This window comes from Elaeis guineensis, chromosome 6 (assembly GCF_000442705.2).
Source record: "Elaeis guineensis isolate ETL-2024a chromosome 6, EG11, whole genome shotgun sequence".
Classification (NCBI taxonomy): Eukaryota; Viridiplantae; Streptophyta; class Magnoliopsida; order Arecales; family Arecaceae; genus Elaeis; species Elaeis guineensis.
In genome coordinates this window covers 7,192,087-7,215,206 of record NC_025998.2, presented here as the reverse complement: position 1 = coordinate 7,215,206, position 23,120 = coordinate 7,192,087, and the positions used below count along the sequence as shown (strand labels likewise).

The following is a 23,120-nucleotide window of genomic DNA, read 5'->3' as shown; positions in this document are numbered from 1 at the left end:
TCATGAGATACAATTCAAATTAATCAGGTGCCACAGTCCAACATCCCGATTGATGTGATCAAAATGGTCTAATCCAAATCATGATTAAATCAGGATCATGGATAATCAAATTGAGAAATATCGGATCTGATCAAGGTGAGTGCCAGTACGCTGTCCGATAATCATGAATCAGGATTCTTCATCAGATCAGAAATATTAAAAAAAATTCTTCATTGATAAATTTTTATAGAGAGATAAATCGATCAAGAGAGGGAAATAATTTTAGAGAAAAAAAATTTTGGAGATAGAAAATTTTAGAGAGAGAAAATTCATCTTGGACTTTTTAGACGATATGATTCAACAAATCCGATCGATCAGATCAAATCATACTGAAATTATCATGTGGATAATTCAATAAAATCATAAAAAATAGAATCTTAAAAAATATTAGATCTGATCAAGGTGAATGTCGGTATACCATCTGACGATCACAGATCAAAATTTATTATTAGGATCAATTTCAATTCATCATCATTCTTCTCAAAATTTTAAAAATCTTAGGACAAAGAAATAATCTAGAGAGAGATTAGAGAGAGAAGAAAAGAGGGAGAGAGAGAGAGAGAGTCTATTTTTTTTTTATTTTTTTCGTTCTTTTTTTTTCTTTTTCTTTTCCTTCCTTCTTCTTCCCGTGGTCTCTTTTGGCAAAATAGGAGACCATGTGGTCCCCCCATTGATTGGCCGATTAGAGATGCGGCTAGCATAGCAGTGGCCGACGACAGGAGGGCGACGATGGTGCCACTCGGAAGAAGCGAATCTGACGGTCAATGGTGACCACTAGCATCGAAAAGTCAAAGAAAAGAGGGGCTGAAACAGAGGTTATCTTTCCCAACAAAATCCGACAACTCCGGTCATCGACGATCGTGAACACAGACAAGAGAAGGAAGGGGAAGAAGAGATGAAGAGAAATCGAGGCTTACCTCGAGCTCCGATGACGTCCCTGGCGAATCGAGGTAAGCACGGTGACGGGCTTCCGCGAGAATTTTTCGGTGATCTTCGTCGTTTTGCCTCAGAATTCTCAAGTAGAGGAAGGGAGAAGGGGTCTCCCTCTTAAATAGAGTCGGAGGGGAGGAGTTTGACTCTTTCCTGACAAGATTTTTCGACTTTGATTAGGAGCCAGTTGGGAGAAGGAGTCTTCCTCAAAAATTTTTTTGTTGGGCTTTTATGGGCTGGGTTTAGGGCTCAATTGGGCCAGGTCATAACATTCTTCTCTTCTAAAAAAAATTTTATCCTCAAAATTTTTTTTGCTTAAGTCTTCATAATTTCTTACTTGAGATTTATGGTAAAAATCTCACCACAAATATTTCAATATTCTAATTCTTGATACAAATCTATTCTTGAATCATTTCATAAGGAAAAGATCAATACATCAAGTATTGATGTGAAATAGAACCATTTATTTTTTTATTATAAAAATCAACATCTCAAAGATTTTTAATATTTTAAGATTTCAAAATCATGATCTCATTTCCTATAAAAATAAGGTTCAATACCTCATGAGTAGATCAAAATTAAATCTATCTTTGTAAATAGAAGAAAATCAATATCTTAATTTCTCAATAAGAATTTTATTTTTTTTATTTTTTTTAAAATACTAACCGATTTTAATTAATCAATCCATCGTAAGATAGGAAAACATACTTGTATGAATCATATGATGATATCCAAATCAGTAAAAATTCAAAAATATTTTCTCTTATTCATGCTTTCAAAGGTTGAAAATTTATCTTTTTAATCTCATCCTCAAACTTTTGATATTTTAATTTACTATGCAACTTCATCATTAAATCATTTCATAGGAAAAGATCAATATCACTAATATTGATTAGAATCAATACCACTATTTTTGATCATCGAAATTAATCTCTCAATTCTAGATAAAGATATCAAATTTCTGACCAAAAATCTTTAATTGCTCATGATTTAATCAATTTATCACAAGATTATAAATAAATTTTACTACATTCTGCATAGATAAACTTTTGAGTATAAAAATCTAAGATCAAAATCATTATTCGATAAACAATCTCAAATTCTTTCTAATAAATAGAGAATTATTTAATTCTAAGATAAAAAAATTTTATCTCTAAATATTCTAAATCTAAAATAAAAAATCAAGGGTCCACTCATTTTAGAATTAAGATGTTAAATATTTTTGTAGCATAGTAGGTGGAAGTACTATTTTTAAAAATCACATTAAGGATATCCAAATTTTTTTAAAAAAATATTATTCTTTCTAATATCAATGAATTTTTTGTATCAAATCATATCATCTATCAAAATTCTTTAATTCAAAGAGTCAACATTCCTGACTTACTCAAAATAATCCAGATCACCATGCTTCCACTGCGCACTCTGTTCTAACAATCAAAATTTCTTAGGTTTATCAAAAAATTTTGATCAAATTATTTCTTTATCTTATCAATAGAAAAGATCTAAAATTTCAAACTTCAATTGAAGTCAAAGATTAGCTTTCGATTCTCATCCATACTTTTACTGATATACAATAATCTTGATTAACCCTTGAGTCCAATATCACATTTAAAACCATCATATAGGTTTACTATAATCAATATGAATCAACTCTTAATTCTCTTATCAATTCAATTTGATAATTCTAAATCAAAATTCTTATAAATCAAATCAACAAGAAAATCCTTCGATGCTCCATTAAGTTAGGACATAATCAGAACATATAAGAATTTCAAATCATTATCTTTTCTAAAGTTTCTATCATCACGATCCTTAATATCTATCAAGTATCCTTTCATAATAATCATACAAGCCTCAAAAAATCAATTCTCTACTTAATAAATTCAATCAGAGACCTCATTAACAAAAATAAAAGAACTCCATATCAATTCTTAAATCCAAAATTTTTAAATTATAAATTCACATAGATCCTATAATCTCAAATAAATATAAATCGAATCTTTTATCTTAATCTAAAGATATCAGTTTTTCATTAACAACCTCAACAACAATATCAAAATTTTTTTTGATCAACTTAAATATGAAATCTTTAAATTAAAATTTCATACACATCATGTAGTCTCCAAAAGACACAAATAAGATCTATTATTTAGATCTAAGGATGATAATTAAAGATTCCAGCATAATGAATATCTTACAATCTCATAATCGATTTCATCAATAAGAAATAGACTTCTTTGCAATATCCCCAAATATGCATTCATCCTAATATATCACTTTATACATGATCCACATACCAAGTTTAATTTCGATAAATATTTCAATAAAACATCATAAAAACTTTCTTAGTCCATCCTGGAACAATATTTTATCATCAAATCTTTATCTTACCAATAATAATCAACTTCTCAACCAGACGTAATATTATAGTATTATTTTTACATCAAATTTGAGCTTACTATTCACTTGAATAATCAATGATCAAATTAATAACCATAATGTACAATAAAATTTCATATCAATCTTTTTGTAATTACTTTCGATCAAAATCTAACTAATCATATATGATCCATAGATCATCCATCATATTTCAAACTTTACATGTCATAATCTCTTGTGATCTTTCCATACATAATCTTAATGTTTAACCAAAAATCATAAAGATTTCTTACACTGCAATCATCATAGATCTACACTATAATGACCCTAGTGTCTATCCACTTACACTCATTCTATATCTGATTCTATATTTCATAATTTATCCACTTATACTCTGATACTACTTTAATTGTCACACCCCTAATCCGAGACTGTGAATCGAGGGTCATGGCAACCTCTGCATACTTATAGAAAACTCTTTCCATAAGCATGCAAGGTATCTTATCATGATATCAATGCTTCACCGTGAAATAATTAGTCAATAATTTAAATAAAAAATATAACAATCCAAATTTTAACTTTAATATCTCAATAAAGTCAACAAAGTTCCATAGGCCTTACATCAAATTCAATAAGACTTTCAACCTAAAATAAAAGTATGGAGATTTTGCTTCTAATCACTCTTCCATTCACATCTTGTATCATCTTAATTCCTTAACATCTATAAAAATAGTAAAATAGGAGGTAATGAGCTAGACAGTCCAGTAAGCAATGATCACTTTCAATAGATTTTATTAGATATTAAAGTAAATAATCATTTATAGAAAATAAGTATATAGAGTTCATCAATTCGAAATCAATTTCAATTATGCAATATAATTCATGCTAAATTTATTTTTTTTTAAATTTAAATTTATTTCGAGATTTTAATTTTTTTCATTCTTACATTCTTTTCATCAATCATGAGCTATGACCATATTTTTTCTGTGGCAGGGTCATAATATCGCGTATCTTCTTGCGGTGAGCTGCGAATCATCTGGCAGCAAAGTCCTTCGAAACCACTGGTCTTGCTGGCGGTTTGTCATTGGTCTATCTGGTGATATGTCGTTGGTCTCGCTGGCGACATAAATTCTTAGGACAAATCAATTACCAACGTATATGCCCCCATTAGCGGGGTCCTTTACATAGTCAGGTTGTCAATTCATATTGTTCTTATATCAGAATTCTTCATAAATTATGTTTCATATTCTAATTTCGATAAAAAAATATAATCATGTAGTATCGAAATCAATCAATATAATATATCATAAAATTAATATATTCAATCATGCTTCATCATAACATTTTAAATAAGATATTTTCATAACAAAATATCATTCATCTAATTCATACATCGTTTCATAAATTATGTCAAAAAAATATATTATAATTTATCGATAAATCTAGAAAAAGTAAAATATTACTTACCTCGAACGTATTTTAATAAATCCACATAATTCTATAAATTTTTTTTCAATAATTCTGTTCGTAGATCATATCGTGATATCCCATAATCAAACATCCACAATCCTATATAAGATCAATTTCAATAATTAGAAAGGATCGAAATAATTAAGAAAAATAGAATTGATGGACATCCATATCTTATCATCCAGATTGGTCCGATCATCTAATTTTTATCTGATCAAAATCTAATTAGGACATAAACGATCCAAAGTTTGACTATCAGATCAAATCGAATTCGAAGTGATAAGACCGAGGTTCCTTCATTGATTTCATAAATCAAGTGGAGAGAAAAAATTAAAGGAGAGAGAATTCATGAGATACAATTCAAATTAATCAGGTACCACAGTCCAACATCTCGATTGGTGTGATCAAAATGATCTAATCCAAGTCATGGTTAAATCAGGATCATGGATAATCAAATTGAGAAATATTGGATCTGATCAAGGTGAGTACTAGTACGCTGCCCGATAATCATGGATCAGGATTCTTCATCAGATCAGAAATATTAAAAAAAAAATTTCATTGATAAATCTTTTTAGAGAAAGAAATTGATCAAGAGAGAAAAATAGTTTTAGAGAGAGAAAATTTTAAAGAGAGAAAATTCATCTTGGACTCGTCAGACGATATGATTTAACAAATCCGATCGATCACATCAAATCATGCTGAAATTATTATATGGATAATTCAATAAAATCATAAAAAATAGAATCTTAAAAAATATTAGATCTGATTAAGGTGGATGCCGGTATACCATCCGGCGATCACAGACCAAAATTCATTATTAGGATCAATTTTAATTCATCATTATTCTTCTCAAAATTCTAGAAATCTTAAGAGAGAGAAATAACTTAGAGAGAGATTAGAGAGAGAAAAAAAGAGGGAGAGAGAGAGAAGAGAAAGAGCCTTTTTTTTTTCTATTTTTCTTCTTCTTTTTATTTTTTCTATTTTTCTTCTTCTTTTTATTTTTTTCTTTTTCTTTTTCTTTCTTTTTTTTTTCTTTTTCTTTTCCTTCCTTCTCTTCCCGTGGTCTCTTTTGGCAAAACAAGGGACCGTGTGGTCTCCCCATTGATTGGTCGATTAGAGGCACGACCGGCACGATGGTGGCCGACGGCAGGAGGACGACGATGGTGCCTCTCGGAAGAAGCCAATCTGACGGTCGACGGTGACCACCGGTATTGAAAAATCAAGGACAAGAGGGACTGAAATAGAGGTTATCTTCTCCAACAAAATTCGGTGACTCCGATCGCCGGCGATCATGTACACAGGCAAAAGAAGGAAGGAAAAGAAGAGAGGAAGAGAAATCGAGGCTTACCTCGAGCTCCGGTGACGTCTCCGGTGAGAAATCGAGACGAGCACGGTGATGGACTTTCGTGAGGATTTTTCGGCGATCCCCGCCATTTTGCCTCGGAATTTTCAAGTAAAGGAAGGGAGAAGGGGTCTCTCCTTTAAATAGAGTCGGAGGGGAGGAGTTTGACTCCTTCCCGACAAGGTTTTTCGACTCCGATTAGGAGTCGGTCGGGAGAAGAAGACTCCCTATGGGAGTCTTCCTAAAAAAAAAATATTTTTGTTGGGCTTTTGTGGGCTGGGTTTATGACTCAATTGGATCAGATCATAACAGAAAGTGAGTCTGCGATCAATATATAATGTGTCAAAAATTAATTCGACCGATCTTATGGTTTCCTATTTACTGATGAAGTATTCTGCCTTCAATCATTTTTGTTCCATGGATCATCAGGGATTCACATGACGAACTTTTATCCTTCTTAAACCTTTCTTGTGGTCAAAAGAACAGGATCATTTCTATTTTGTGAAATGATGCAAGACTCATCTCTGTGAAAGCTCCAGAGGCGCAAATGATGTTGGTCCCATAAACTGACTTCGATTACCAGGCAAACATGGTTGGAAAAGGTATCACTCTTTGCTTCTTATTTCTGACTAGGTTCTACTTCTTTTTGGTCATATAGCTGTGTAGCTAGTTGTCACGTATTAATGCATCTGATGTGGGGAAACTAGAGCAGCCAATGATCGAGTGGAAATTGGCTGGAAAGTGGAGCTTGGCCTGGCAAGAAAAGGTTGACCATATGTGAAGTAGAGGAGACCACCAAGCTGAGGATCCGGGAGAAAGAATTATTAAAAAATGATTGGGGCCTTTGGAGTAAAGTCTCTCTTCTATTTTTTCTGGCTACCTTTATTTCTTTCTGGTTGGGTAAAGGGGCTAACCCCTTGTAACACGGGAGTGAAGATGAGTTATTTTTGTCTCGATGTCCTAACCCAATAAATAATAATTTTTTATAATTAAAAATAATAAAATCGATCCGATCGATAGATATGCATCTTATTCAAATCCGATCAAATCTAAAAATAAAATTTGATCGGATTTATGTTTGGATTTGGATAAAATCCGAAAACTGTAGTACGGATTGATAGGATATGAGTAGTACTGTTTTCTACTCAAATTTGAATCCGAACCCATGTATATGGATAATACCCGAATATATATGTTTATAATTCTATTTTGTTAATTCTGTTTTGGTTGATAATATGTATAAAATTATTTTGTTATTTATATGTTTTATGTTGAATTGTAATTCTATTTTATGTTTGATTTCTATAATTTGGACTTATAAATTATGTTCTACGTTGAATTGATAATTTTTTTTGATTGATAACTGCATAAAATTATTTTGATTGTTTATTTTTTTAGTATGGGATAGGTATGGAGCTGGTATGGGTTGGGCATGGGACTGGTATGGGTTGGGTATCTCCGAACCTATTGGGTATGAAGATGGGTATTTTTTTCTTACCCGATCGGATATTGGGTAGGATTTGATATAGGATATTAAGTTCAGATTTGAAGATGGATATATAATATCCGATCAAATTTATTCATTACCATTCCTATTATAATATGGATTGTTGTTTAAAAAAATTATCCTCCCTCTCTAGTAGCTTGGGTTGGATGAACGAATTATTTGAACATATGCGGTCTCTTCTGAAGGATGATTGGTTGGATATTGAGAAAATCTAGCAATGCCAATTGCCATCCCCTACTAATTAACATATGGAGACTTGCCAATCAGTGTTTTGCATTTTGTACCATACATAAAGTGAATAGCACAGGACTGGATGACATCATTTGTTGCGGATCATTCTGGCAATAGAATTTGGATGGATACGGATCATTCTGGCAATAGGACTTGAACAGGTACTTCTGGTCCCTCGATACAGGTTTATAATAATTTATTTTTTGATTTTATTGGATGCGGTCACTTTAGATTTATATAGGTTGTTCAATTTATCAAAAAAAAAAAAAGATTTGAGTGAATAGTATGATGGGCGATAAGTTTTAAACATCAACGATTAGGCATGCCAATGCTCTTGGGGAAAAAAAATGGTCAAGTTCTATGTGTAGAACGGTCTGAACCTAACGTTATCATGCTAGTCAAAGGGTGGGCGTTAGAAGTTGGTAAATATGCTGGACCATGCATAATGAAATGAGAAAAAAATCAGCAAGAAGAAACATATCCTATAAATTCTTTTGGCAAGGGGTGGAGCCTTGGAGGTACCTTCCTTGGCCTTTCAAATAGGAGATGTCAAACCTAATTATCAGCTATGCCATGGCCTCTATATCTTATTCAGATGTCTGAAGCTGGATGCTTCACTGTATTTTCCTAATCCATTGGCTACAAATCATGCTACTCACAGAGACTACACAACGCTGGTGGGACGGTACTTTTTGTTATACTCTAATAACACACAATGATGTTCAGACTTTTGTATATCATCTTTTTGCTTCCGTTAGGAGCTAATTGTTTTCCTTTTTTGCTTTTGGGTGGCAACATCATTTTGTCTATCGGACTGCTTTTCTTCATTAATGTTCAGCACTCACTTATCCAAAAAAAAAAAAAAAAAAAGCAAAGAAGAAGAAGAAAGGAGATGTAAAAGCTCACACGCCTCACACGGGGAATGAGGGCCCAATCAGTCCAAGGCTTTGGAATTAAAGAAAGTGGACAAATTACTGTGTCAGGCCAATTGAATTGACCACTTCAAATATATGTATATATGGTCTGGAAATTTGATTACAAGGAGGGCTATTTGTTTTTTGTTTTTCCCAACCGGTGATGGGATGGCGTGGGTTAGGTACCAGAAACGTAGACTTAGAAAATTCTGGAGAATTTGGGCGATGGGGTTCATGACCCTGACGTGAAAGACTGGGTCAAGGTTTCTTCCCTGTTTTCTTACAAACTTTTTTGTATTTTCTCCCTGCAACGCAATGACTTGGCTGCGGTCCAACTCCACATCTTTTTATTTAATTCCTGGTCCATGAGGCCGTCTTCTGTGACCTGCCCGGCCGGTGACTAATTCGTCTGGCTTGGCTTTTTGCCGTATCTTGCTCGGCGGACTTCTCTGAGCCTTAGCTTGGGGGTGGGGTTGCTTGGTCGGCGCGAAAGAGTGATTAACCTCTTTTTCCGATATTAACCGTTAGATTGTATCTTGTACAGATATCAAAGCATTCTAATTTTTTTTTTTTTTAATCCATCCATCCGTTCATATCGATTTTAAAATGATCATTGTGTGATTCCACGGTGATTGGCATACAAGAAGTTGAATCCCTTTTTTCTCATGAAAAAGAATACTTGTCCTTTAGCTTCTAGAGGATTGATGAGGCCAACGAATTGATATTTTTGAGGATTTATCAAATAGACATTGGGTATTTATAAATTTTTCTCATAACGAGTTTCAAACTAGTTGCATGCTATCTCTCAGCTCAGAAAAGATCAAGGATTTAAACTTGGTGGTGACATCGTCACCATATTTCTTGATAAAAAAGTCCTACATAAAACTTGCATTCTGTATTAGGGGTAGAATTAGCATTGGTCATCATTTACTTAAATGGATTCCATTGATCGAAAACAGATTAAAAAAAAAAAAAAACAGACAAAAGAAAAAGAAGAGAAGAGAGAGAGAGAGCCTCCTTTAGTTTCTATACTCTTCTATTTAATCATCAATCATTGATTAGTGGGATCCATTTGAAAGCGGTAGCTAATTCAAGTTTACAAGGATTAAATAGAAACAAATTTGGAAAGGATCCAACCTCCTTTCATGTTGGACCTACTTGACAACGAGTAAATGGACAACCATGAGATGCTTATATACCATTGCGTAACGAACAAATTAGTCCCGCGTCTCAATCCCACATCTAAGAGGTCTTGTAAATAGAATCCCAAGAAAGGCGTTAAAGAGAACCTTAAGTCAAAGCAAGATGGTACCGGAGCCATGCGATTCCCGCTGACATGACTTCTAGTGATGGGTCCATTGAGTGCAAATTTATTAGGCTCATTTCAGGTGAACCAATCCAACCCTCAGCTAGCTCAGTCCAGTCTTTTGACTGCAGTGGAGTACTCAAATGGTTTGATTTCTAATATCGATGGATGGTCCCAAACAAACTGGAGACCAAAAAGATCTTTCCCAAAACTGAAAGGAAGAAGACCAAAATGTTTTGCTGTAGTATTAGAAAGGCTCTTCCCAACTATCACAAGGGGACATGATGGGCTCTGAGCACAAGCATAGTGCTTGCCAATTGCCATCCTCGGCTATTCTCCTGCCACGGTCACACACTTCACCAAGTTGACCGAGCCATGATGCCACCTCTAAAATTTTCCCACACAAAGAAGCAGCATTCTCACGCCACTTCCAAGTTTTAGAAAATTCTTTCACTGCCACATAGTCCTGTTCCTCTGCATTGGGCTCCAGAGGACCCAGCCCAAAGAAAGACTGTGGCTATTCGGCTCCCCCCATTTTCTCGTGGAGGAGAGGGAAAGAGACAGAAGGATACAAGCAACCTTAGATTCTTTTGGCACTCCTTCCAATCAGCTCCTGACAGGCGCCAACTGGTCTTCTTCTATCACTTCGTAAGTTAATAAAGCTAGTGTTTTCCTCTAATGATGTTCTTCAAGAAAGGTTAGGGAGGAGTAATGCCTAATTTTTCTCTATGTTCACCATTCTCCCCATCCACAGAGCAGCCCATGGAAAACCAGCTCTCAAATTGGCAAAGACAGAAAGCAAAGGCAACAAAATATTTAACAGCATTAAAATCTCTTTTTTCTCTCCTCTTCTCCCTGAAAATATTGTGAAGCTACCGAAAGAAATTAACACAGATGAACATGGAACAACACTAGGAGGAATAAGAAAGGAAATTGTCTCATGGAGTCCATTAGTAAACAAAATCTTATAACCAGATCGAAAGATACATCAGACAGAGGGGAGAGATGGGGAAAAAAAAAAAAAAGAAAGGCCACCTTTTGCCGTTCCGGATACCATTCGTTTCCTATCGGCTGGTAATTGGTTTGCATTACAGAGAGAATACCAGAGGAGCGAATCAGAGAGAGGAAGAAAGTTAACTCAAATTGTATACAATGGAAGCAGAGGCCTCCCCTAGCCAGCGCCATCTCTCTCCGAGGGAAAGCAGAAGAGATAGAATTCAAATTGGACGAAGTAGTCATAATACTTTTCATAAGGATCCAGCAATCTCAAGGAGAGGAAGCCGAGGCGGAGGAGATTCGGGCCGACGTCACCGGGAAAAGCGGCAGCAGCCTGGGCGGCTCGGCGTCCCTCGGCGTATTCCTCGGGGACGGGTGCAAGTAGAATCCCTTCTCGGCGATCGCCCGCTCCTCGGCTGAAATCGCCGGCGACGTCGACGAGTCCGTCTGCGGCGACCGGTTGAAGGGATCCAGTATCAGCGGCGTGACCGGGCTGAGGACCAGGGAGTGAAGATCCAGGATGCTCGGCGAGAGGATCTCCGGCTGCTTCCTGGGGGAGAAGGCGCCGCTGGCCGGGGAGACGGGGGCGGAATTGAGGAAGGCGGGGATGAGTGGGCTGATCATTTTGAGATTCTTGAGGCTGCTCCGGCGTTCGTAGAGCTTAAAAGCCGGTTTCTTGGGGCCGGTGGCCTTGGCGGCGGGCGGGATGGGGTTCCTGGGTGGCGGCGGGTTGGAGGAGGCGGCGGCGGTGGAGGCGTGCTTGGCGGCGGTCTCGGCGGAGCCGGTGAGCATCTGGACGACCTGCTTGAAAGAGGAGGTGTCGGCCTGGATAAAGGTGGTGGGGTAGGGGTTGGATTCGATGGATCTGGGGATGGGTTTGGGCGTTGGAGGCTGTAGAATTGGAGGTGGTGGATTAACCTGTACTACTGCTGCGATTGTTGCTGTAACCGTGGTTGCTACGCCTTTGCTGCTGGTGCTGCTGGCTGTAGAATTTGGGGAGGTGGGGTGGGAGGATGGGTGCTCTCTTTCTTGGAGATTTTGGTGGTGGTTTTCCATCGATCGTAGTGTTAAAAATTGAGAGGAACAAAAAAAAAAAGAAAGAGTGGTGAGGAAAGGGAGGAGAGGAGGAGGGATAGAAAGGGAAGGGAGATGGAGTTGGTGTTGCGATTGAGAGATAAGGAGAGGGCGGAGAGAGAGAGAGAGAGAGAGGTGGAGGAGGAGAGGAGTTAGAGCTGCACAGTTTGTGTGTGGAAGAAGGTTAATGAGATGAAAAGAATTGGTCGCTCCCTTTTTCTTTTATTTCTCTCTCTTGGTGGTGTTGGGGATCCGTTTGCTTTGTTCCGGGAAAATACCCGATGGCTTCCTGGCAAATTGCTGTTTTGGAAATTTATGAATTGGTGGACCATTTGGCCTCGGGATGCCGATTCCAAAAAGGCTGAGAGCCATTGACTTCAGAGCCGCAGGCTCCGTTGGTTTGGGTGGGCATTCTGCTGTAATTGTACCGTTGCTTCGATTGGGATTCCCACTCTGCCCCCTTTCATGTCGCAACGTTTGTTGCAAGGCTAATGATGGTGGTTGTGGTGGTAAAGATTGGTCGGGAGAAAATGCTCTCTATCTAATGCACGCATTTCTTGTGTCTGGAATTGATGAGTGCCAGAAGACTTGGTCGCTGAGAAAATTTCAAGGTCTTTGGGAGTAGATCAATCGAAGTTGCAGCTATGGAAAGTCTAGCACGGACAAAGAAAAACAGCATCTAATCCTTGTCCATGGTCATAGGATCAACATTTCTCTGCTCGTCCCATTGAATTCATGTACAAATGCAGAGACCACATGTCGAGGACCAGAAATTGCTGCAGGAAAATATGGATCAATCACTAAGGAAGTTTGAAGGGTTCAACAGGGTTTTGTGGCAGTTCTTAACAAGTCTCAAATTACTAAGTTATGTATGCTTTACTAAATGTTCAATCTCAGCGCTTCGAAGGGCAAACCTGGTAATCCATAAAGTTATCAGCACAGCCAGTTAAGCAATTGTGCAAAAATGTGAAGTTGGGTGGTGGTTAGACTCTCTCTTCATCTAAGGTCCAAAATCTCTCTTACTCTTAACTAATAATTAATGAGGGTTGATTAGTAGAGTTCCACATCAATGTTGGGTGATTAAAAGGGATTTAATGCCAAAGTTTTGCGTGGAGTGAAGGGCAAAAGAGGTGCTTGTGACTGTGTCTGTGCCCCGGTATCGCAGCTGGCGTGGTGGGGACCAAACTCCGGACCATCCTGGAGTCAATTACGACGTTGAAGGGGTGTTACATCAGGTAGCGGCTTCTCATTATTATTTTCTCGAACACTGACAACTCTCAATATGATCCAATTACTAAATTCCTATTTTTCCCTACTCTGTCCACACAAACTCCAACGAGAAAGTGAATCTAAGTCGCTGGTACGTGGATAGAAAATACGAACCTCTTTTCTTTCTTTTGCTTCCCTTGCAGCAAGTGAACAGCAATTGAGAAGAGATGGGCAGCTCAGCAGGAGAGGGCCGAGCACGATGCCGGACAGGGCAAGGGAAGGCCGTGGTCTCCACCACAAAAGATCGTCTGCAGCCATTTTCGTCTTTAGCCACATATTTCCCGCATCCATCATTTTTTTTTTTTTTTGGGGGAAGCTCCCGCATCCATCGTAAATTAGCAATTGAGCCATCAAAGTTGGGAGGAATTCTTTACTAATAAAATTCATCCATGTCATAATTTAAAAAACAAATTTACTATGATGCTTCTTTATTGTATTATATTATAAAAATATTTAAAATATTATATATTATTATTATTTTTATATATTTTATTTTTTTAAAATAATATTTATTATTATTATTATTTTTTCCTCCCTCGCATTCCTCTGTGCCACCCGCCCATGTTCCCGCCCCACACACCGCCCCCCGTGGTCGCCCACGATTTCATTGCAGCACCACCAACCCCACCCCCTACAACCCCTACGCTTGCGATTCCACACCCCCTCAAATTCCGACCCTAGGTGCTCATAATTGCTTTGTACCAGGCCCAAGCATCCGCGACTTCTCTGGACGGCCTTGATCCTCCCAACCCCCGTGGCTACTTTGTGTCGGCAACCCCCGCCGTTCCTCTCCAAATCTCCCCTTCCCCCGCAGCCTTGCAAGGCACCCCAATCGCTTCTCCCCAAATCCCCCCTCCACCGCAGCCCTTACAAAATACTCGCGGCTGCTCTTCGCACGCCGCCCACCTCTCCCGATGGCCCACAGCTTCTCCGTGCCAACCCCCACACCCCCCCCCCCCGCGACGGCCTGTGGCTGCTCCGCGCCACCGCCCCTAGGTGTGCAGCCGTGGTTCCCACCATGCCCACCCCCCCTCCCCGGGCCACCACACCACCTGCCCCCTTCAATGGCCCACGGAGAAATTTTTTTCAAAAAAAAAAGTTGTGACCTGAAATGATCTTATTTTTTAAAATATTTACTATACCAGCTATACACATTGAGATCTAGCTAGTTGAAATATGAGTGGTCCATATTTAATCCAAAGGTCAGAAGTAGATAAATAGTAAAACGGCTAAAATATCCTTTGAAGTACCATAGCAAAACCCTCTAAAAAAATAATAATATATATTGCGGTCAAGGACTCATAGCTTGGTACGTAAGATATTGTCCGCTCTGGCCTATGGGCCTCACGATTTTGCCCTTCAAAAGACGCCTCATATGTGAAGGATGATTTCTTCCTATATAAGTCAAAGTCTCCCTTAATTCACCACTTATGTGGGACAATGAAGCCCTTCCTTGTACACTATAGCCGGTTTCTTTAGCCCCAATCTGTTGTCGCAAGACTCTGGTTGAAGCTAATGTAGCCGAAGATGGATACCAATCAGGGAACTGATACGCCAAGAGCGATCTGCAAGAGAAGTCCACATACGTCAGGGGTTTTCTGACAAGAAACCTTCCGATGCCCAAATTAGCTGAAGATTGAGAATAGTTGAAGAGAGAGAGAGCGAGAGAAAGCTCACCCCGAAGGTCCCCAAGTTATCTTTTTATATAGAGGTGAAGGCATAGATTATTATGTCTGAACCCAATAGACTATCAGGCCAGGCCACGATCTGACACACCATTAAGATAAGGAATCTGCAAATTAAAGATTGCTAGATATGGGTAGTGGCACATTCTGATAGTCCATTGGAATATTTCCGATGGTGGCCCATATAGCTGAATAGGCTGGTAATCCGAGATCGACACATAGCTGAAGCTTTGACTCAAATGTGTTATCATTGGTGTCGGTCATGAAATCTCATTCCGTATAGTCGGCAAGATCCTAACCATATGGTCGGTAGACTCTCGAGCCTGAGGTCGGACTATCACCGATGACTTAATTGACGATTCATCAAGACCGCCATAAGGAGCCAAATCAAAATGACTTCATCGACTTCCGTCCAACCTCGAGCTCAGGAGTACCGATCGCATGGTCAGGATCTTGTCTAGTCATCGACTTCCATCCAACCTCGAGCTCAGGAGTACCGATCGCATGGTCAGGATCTTGTCGACCATACGGGATGAGGTTCCATAACCGACACTGATGATAACACATCCAGGTTAAGGCTTTAGCTGTGTGCTACCTGGGGTTACCAGCCTATTTAGCCACATGGATTACCATCAGGAATATTCCAATGAACTATACGTCTGACAACCTTGTATTTGCAGATTTCCTATTCTAACGGCCTGTCAGATCGTGGCCTGACCTAACAGCCTATTGGGTTCAAACTCAACAGTCTACACCTCCGCCTATATATAAAGAGATAACTTGAGATCCTCAGGATAAGCTCTCTCTCTCTCTCTCTCTCTTTTTTAACTGTTCTCAAGCTCCAGCTAACTTGGGCATCAGAGGGTCTCCTAGCGGAGAACCCTCGATGCGTGTGGATTTCTTCTGATTTTTGGATCGAAATTCATCCCCAGCCACATCAGCTTTGATCAGAGTCTTGCGGCAACAATACATAAAGCATCTATTCATGAGACCATGCATTGGCATCTCTTTTTCCTTATTAAACCACCCTTCCCTCTCCATTTGTATACGGTGTCTACTAGCACGTTGTCTATATTTAAATACTACATACACTTAACAGCTTTCTAATGCTATAAATATTTTTAATACATATCTAGCAATAATTCAATATACATCTATATATAAATCATATATAAATTTTAAAATATGATATTCATCAATACATAATATATAAGTATGCGACAAAAATATAGCAAATAAGCTATCTAACAATTTAATACATATCTCCAGACAAATTAATATACAGTTTGTAGAATATGAGATTTACTAGTATATGGTATATGGTTAGATGATACATACTTGTCGGCTTTCTAATATGTATTGTAAATTTTTTTGATATTTACCATCAATGATTCAATACAAAGCTCTATGTAAATCAATATATAGCTCCAGAATATAGTGTTAATCAATATACAGTTTACGATCAGATAATACATATTTAGTAAATTAGTCATCTAGCAATTTAATATATCGATACATAATTTTTAAAATATAATATTTATTAATATATTATATATAGTTAGATGATATAAATTTAATAAATAAATTATTTAATAATTTAATATATATAGATGGTTGGAGAGGAAAGGATATTTTTAAGAAAAGGAAGAGATACAAGTGAACGGCTTTACGGACGGATGCTTGATGTATTTCTTTTTTCCAAGTTACAGGATGGATGGGGTTAGTCGCGAGTTCCATTCTATTTTGGTTTTTCAATGTTTGTTTTAAGCGGGGTGCAACAAAATATGCGGGAAAAAAAAAAAAAAAGATTTCGGATGATCTTCTGCGTGACGCAAGCATTAGAGGACTCCGGCGGGCAAGTTGGGCAGACAGTGAGCCTTAACCGTACGTGACTTGCCGCTTTGCTGGTATAAAAAAAAAACAAAAAACAAAAAACAAAAAAAGTCACGCTCACAATACAAAGTAGCCACCATTGTTTACTTTCACCCTATCGCCCAGAAGAGCGGCAATTATTTACTCTAATCCTTTTTTTTAATTTGTATTACACATCATTATATTAATGTAATTCAAAACAAATGATCAATATTATTTGAATATTTATGTGGTCATGTAATGCTTATCATCTGCTATTGGTTGTTGCAACAACCAACAGCTCAAAGCATTCAGCCGGACAATGTTAATTTTGGAGGCTATCAAACTGCAGCCTAAATTGGCCGATTGACACACATTATTTGTTTCTGTTATTCTTTTTTTTTTTTTAAACTTGGCCAGTCGAATAAGAAACGTATTTTACCGTGAATCGCAAAATTTTCTACTGCACCATTTCCTGTTAAGAGAGGTGCGTATCTTGGGGCTCTCTTGATGGTTTCCAAAATGTTTCTCTTTTGTTTTATTTTTCATGTTTAACATCCCTTGTCTGAAGTCTCTCCCTTCCAGGATGCTTCGATGGTCGCTAGGATAAACGTAGTGAAATTCTTTGATTTTTTATGATTCCAGAGTTGATCAAACGCTTGAAAAGTCATAAGGTTTTACAAGGTATTAAATAAGACAAGCATTTTTTTAGGGCTATGAAATATTCATAAATTATTACATGATTAAATTGATGCACTGAACACTATAAGAAAAAGAAGTTTTTGCGATGAAATTATTTACGACATAAATATTTTCATCGCTAATAATAGCATTTACGATAAAAAATAAAATTCATCGTAAATAATAAAATATTTATGATGAAAATAATTTTTCATCATAAATAGTTACATATCAGCGATGAAAAATATATTTCATCGTAAATATGATTTATTTGCGATAAATATTTTCATCGTAAATAATACATCATTTATTTTAATTTTAAATTTTTAAGTACTAGCGGCGAAAATATTTTCATTGTAAATAATTTCAGTATTTACGATGAAAAATAATTTTTCATCAAAAGTAACTTTATTCTCAATGAAAATATTTTCATCGTCAATATTTCAAAAAAAAATGTGAGACTTAAAAAATATCAAAATTGCATATTATTTGTGATGAAAAAAATATATCATAAATAATAAATTATTTATGATAAAATTTTTTTTATCATAAATATTTGATAATTTACGATGAAACTATATTCATCGCAAATAGTTAAAAAAATTAAAAATTTTAAAAAAATTAAAAATTACTCATTATTTGTGGCAAAAATTTTTCATCGTAAATAAAAGCTTTTTACGATGAAAATAAAATTATCATCGTAAATATGCGATTATTTTTGATGAAAAAATTTTCGTGCCAAGAGTAAAAAATAAGAAATTTTAAAAAAATCAACCTTATTTGCGATAAAATAACGCATCGTAAATAATAAGTATTTGTGAAAAAAGATATTTACATTATAAACACTCATTATTTACGATAAAATATTTTCATCAAAATAGTTAAACAAATTTAAAAAAATTAAAAATTATTAATTATTTGTGACAAAAATTTTATCGTAAATAATCGAATATTTATGATGAAAAAATTTTTATCATAAATACTCAATTATTTTTGAAGAAAATATTTTCATCGCCAATAGTTTAAAAAAATTAAAAATTTAAAAAAAATTAAAAATTAATTATTGTTTATGATAAAAATTTTTATCGTAAATAAGCTATTTTTATGATGAAAAATAAATTTTTATCATAAATATCTGATTATTAATAATGAAAATATTTTCATCGTAAATACTTAAAAAAATATTTAAAAAAAATCAAAAGTTGCTAATTATTTGATGAAATTTTTCATCGTAAATAATGATTATTTACAATAAATTTTTTTTCATCATAAATATATTTATTTATGATGAAAATATTTTATCATCAATATGTAAAAAAATTAGAACTTTAAAAAAATTATAATATTTAAATTTTTGATTTTGTGTAAGGCAATTGTATCTATTTTTTATAGCAGCTGTATATATTTTTTATCTTTTTACATGGTAAAGAAGCAAATGTGAGTTATGATTCAGATCGAACTTTTTATATAAAAAATCATATGAAAATGGATGATATTGCAGATTAGAATGAATAGATCCTTTTGAATGAAATGAGCCATACGTTTATTTACGACATAAAATTATCTGTTCATTGCTGTCACTGTTACTAATGATATCAATGAATCATTTTGATGGAGTGTCTGCCTTAAGCTGCATGAAAGGATGCTCTTTCATGTACAAAATATATAGTTAAGCAGCGCATTCTAGCATGGCTTCCATAATCTCGAAAGATACCGCGTTTCCCATATCGATCAATGCTAAATGTATCTCTGTAGGAGTTCCAATCATAAGAAGACAAACAATACGAGTACTCATCTTCCTAATAATGCAAAGCATAAATATGAGCTTGTGCTTTATAATACAACTTGCATTATCCGTAGGTTTACTTTAATTCTGCTTAATTGCATGCAATATATGAGCTTCTGGACCTCTAACTTTCTGTTCCTACCTTATCCTTCAAATCTCAATCTTTATGGATTTCTCTTGTGATCTTAGAATCATCATGATATTTTTATACTCCGACTTCTAGAATGAGGGCTCCAAGAAGTTTTTTAGAGATCGAAGACCTCAAAGCCATCGATCTCCCATAATGCCCATTCTATTGCGGAAGTCGAAGAGCTATTCTTATAACAATGATTAGCAACATAAATTAAACTTTTCGTCATAATTATATTTTTTCTATACGTAATTTTTTTAAAAAAAAAATTTTTTGAAGAAAAATCATTAATTAACTATTTATATAAATTTTTTTGATTAATAAAATTAATTTTTTTGATGAAATTATTTTAAAAAATTTTTTAGACCAAATATTTTTTTGATTAAAGAAAATTAATTTATTTTTCATCACGAATATTTTTTTAATGTCATTTTTTTTTAAATTTTTTGGATAATTTTTTTTTTGATGGAAAAAATTTAAAATTAATTTTTTTATGAAATTGATATTGGAAAGATATTTAATTATTGCGACGTAAATCAAATTTTCATCTCAAAATAGTTTTTAAAAATATTATTTTAATCAATTTTTGTGAACAAAAATTTATTAATTAAAAAAAATATTATTAGTGATGAAAATTATTTTTATCAGAAAAACTATTTTAAAAATAAATTTTTTAATTTCTTTAAAGAAAAATTATGAGAAAATTTTTTGGTGATAGTTATTAGATACGGATAACAAATTTTTATTGTTAATAACTTTATTATTGATAAAACTTTTTTTTCATCATAAATAATTTATGTTTGGGCAAAATTTTTTTAGAAACAAAAATTTTTTTAGTGAGAAAATTTTTTTAACAAAAATTATTGATGATGAAAATCAAATTTTCCTTGGTAATAAATTTATTAACGATGAAATTTTATTTTTTATCGCTAATAAGTTTTTAATTTTTTACAAAAAAATTTTTAATAGAAAATATTTTTTGGCAAGAATTATTGGTGATGAAAATTAAATTTTTATTGCTAATAACATTATTAACGATGAAATTTTCTTTCTCATCATGAAATTTTTTTTGCAGAAAAAAATTTTTAGTGAATTTTTTTTAGCAAGAATTATTGATGATGAAAATTAAATTTTTATTGCTAATCAGTTTATTAATGATGAAATTTTTTTATCGTTAATAATTTTTTTTAAAAAAAAAATTTACAAGAAATTTTTTTTAGTGGGAATTTTTTTTGCAGGAATTATTGACGATAAAATTATTTTTTATTGCTAATAATAGTATTACGAAAAAATTTTCATTGTTAATAGTTCTGCATTCAATGCACGTCAATTGACATTCCTTCACACGAAATCCATTCTCTCCCTCTCTCCCTGCTCTCCCTCTCCCTCTCCTCTCTCCTCTTTGAGCTCTCCCCCGTTCTCTTCCTGTCGGTGGGCCCATCTCCACCATCGCCACTGTCATCTGCCGTCCGCCGTCTGCACTGTTGGCGCACCGCCGTTGCCGTCTGTCAAAGGTAAGGTTCTTCCAACCCTTTTTTTTGGGTTGATCGGGTCATCGGGGGGCGGAGGGGGTTGCGAGGGGGGTCGTGGTGGCCGGCAGTGCCACGAGGCTAAAGAGGGGGTAGGCCAATAGAGACAAGGTTGGGAGGGGCCGGGGGTGAAATGGGGGGGAGATGGGGTTGGGGGGCGGTCGGGGGTGAGACGAGGCGGGAAGGGGGCCGGGGGGGTTGGCGGCACCACGGGGCTAGGGAGGGGGTCAGCCGACGGAGACGGGGTGGGGGGCGGCCGAGGATGGGGATGGGGTCGGGGGGGGCCCAAGGCGAGATGGGTGCGGGGAGGGGGCCGTGAGCGACCGCAGTGCCATGGGTCGGGGAGGGGGTCGGCTGGCGAAGATGGGGTCGAGAGGCGGTCGGGGTTGAAATGGGGTGGGGATGGGGTCGTGAGCGACATGACGGCACCATGAGGCCATGGAGTGGGTCGGTCGGGGAGGGAGTCGGCTGGCGAGGGGTGGGTGACGCGGGGAGGGGGTCGGCTGGGGAGGGGGATTGGTCGGGGAGGGGTGGGTGACGGTGGGGAGGAGGAAGGGAAGAGAGAAAAGAGGAGGAAAAAATAAAAAATAAAAAAATAAAATATTAATCAAATATTTTATTATTTGATTAATAAAAATAAAATTGGATCATGATCCTAATTGGATCGAGGTCGGGATCCGGATTGGGATCCGATTCGGATTGGGATCCAGATCGGGATCTGATCAGGATTGAGTTGGGATCCAAATCGCGGAGGGTTGGAGAGGACGGCAGCACCGCGAGAGCGGAGGTGCAAGGGCTGAGTCTGGATGATGCGGGGTGTGTGACAGTGCCAGCACCGTGGGAGTGGGGGCTGTGGGAGGTCGAGTCCGGGGCTCGTTTAAGAAAAAAATATTTAAAAAAATATTTTTAGATAAAAAATATTTTTTAAAAAATAAAAAATTATTTATTATTTTTAGATAAAATATATTTTAGAAAAAAAAATCATTGGGTCTTCGGGATTAGGTTTCGTGTTATTATTTTATGTTAATATTATTTTGCATGCTCAACTACTTATAGTTTATTTTATTTTTATTACATAATTTTTTAATATTATTACTAAAATTTATAATTTTTTTTTGTTCCACTACCACAATACACATTGCTGTTGCTTATTATAATTTAATTATTTTATATGTTTTTTGTATGCTTTTGCTTATTATAATTAAATATAAAAAATATTTCTATTTTAAAGAATATTCTACTAAAATTTTTGATGAAAAGATTTCAATACATAGTTACTCTTTTTTGATAAATTAGAAATCTATCTTTGAATATATATTCAGAAATGATAGTTAAATTGTATTGAGCCATAGATTTTCGTTCAACAGTCGATCTTGATTGAGATCGACTCTTGAATATCCCATATTCAATTTTTTGGAGAAGTAATAATCTTATTATTGTTAATAGTTGATATTTTATTTCATTATGTGGTACTCAGTAGTTATTTATCCATTATTCTTTAGGTATATGGTGGATAGGGTGCGTAGGCACCATTCATATCATATACTTGAAGAACTATGAAAGATGCTGTCAAATTTTCACAATAATGAAATAAAATATCGACTAATAATAATAATAATAAGATTATTATTTTTTTGAAAGGAATAGGACCACACCTGTTAGTAATGATTTGAAATGATAGGATCATGTATTTTTTTTCATTAAATTGGTGGAAAAAGATTTTCTGTGTTACTATTCAATCTATGTTCTTTAATACGTATTGTTTTGTGTAAAATGATCCATGCCCGAATTGGATCGAAATTTCATTCGTAATCCGATCGCGATTCGATTTGAATCAGATCGGGATCTGGTTTGGATGAATACTACTGAAAATTTTTTTGTTGTTAATAGTTTTCATGTTTGTTGTTAGATGGATATCAACAAAATTGGATGAATGTTAGAGGTATTTTTTTATCTGAATATCGAAAAGATTTTGAGATTTTATTGAGTTTGCACGGTATA

The 23,120-nt window shown here is 35.6% G+C and overlaps 1 protein-coding gene across 1 annotated transcript; it reads right to left on the bottom strand.

The window, feature by feature from the left end:
- Positions 1–11,039: 11,039 nt before the first annotated feature.
- Positions 11,040–12,473, bottom strand: LOC105047418 (VQ motif-containing protein 4). The gene has a single exon (XM_010926332.3). The coding sequence runs from the start codon at positions 12,168–12,170 to the stop codon at positions 11,385–11,387; it is 786 nt and encodes a 261-aa protein (XP_010924634.3). The 5' UTR covers positions 12,171–12,473; the 3' UTR covers positions 11,040–11,384.
- Between the last annotated feature and the right edge of the window lie 10,647 nt (positions 12,474–23,120).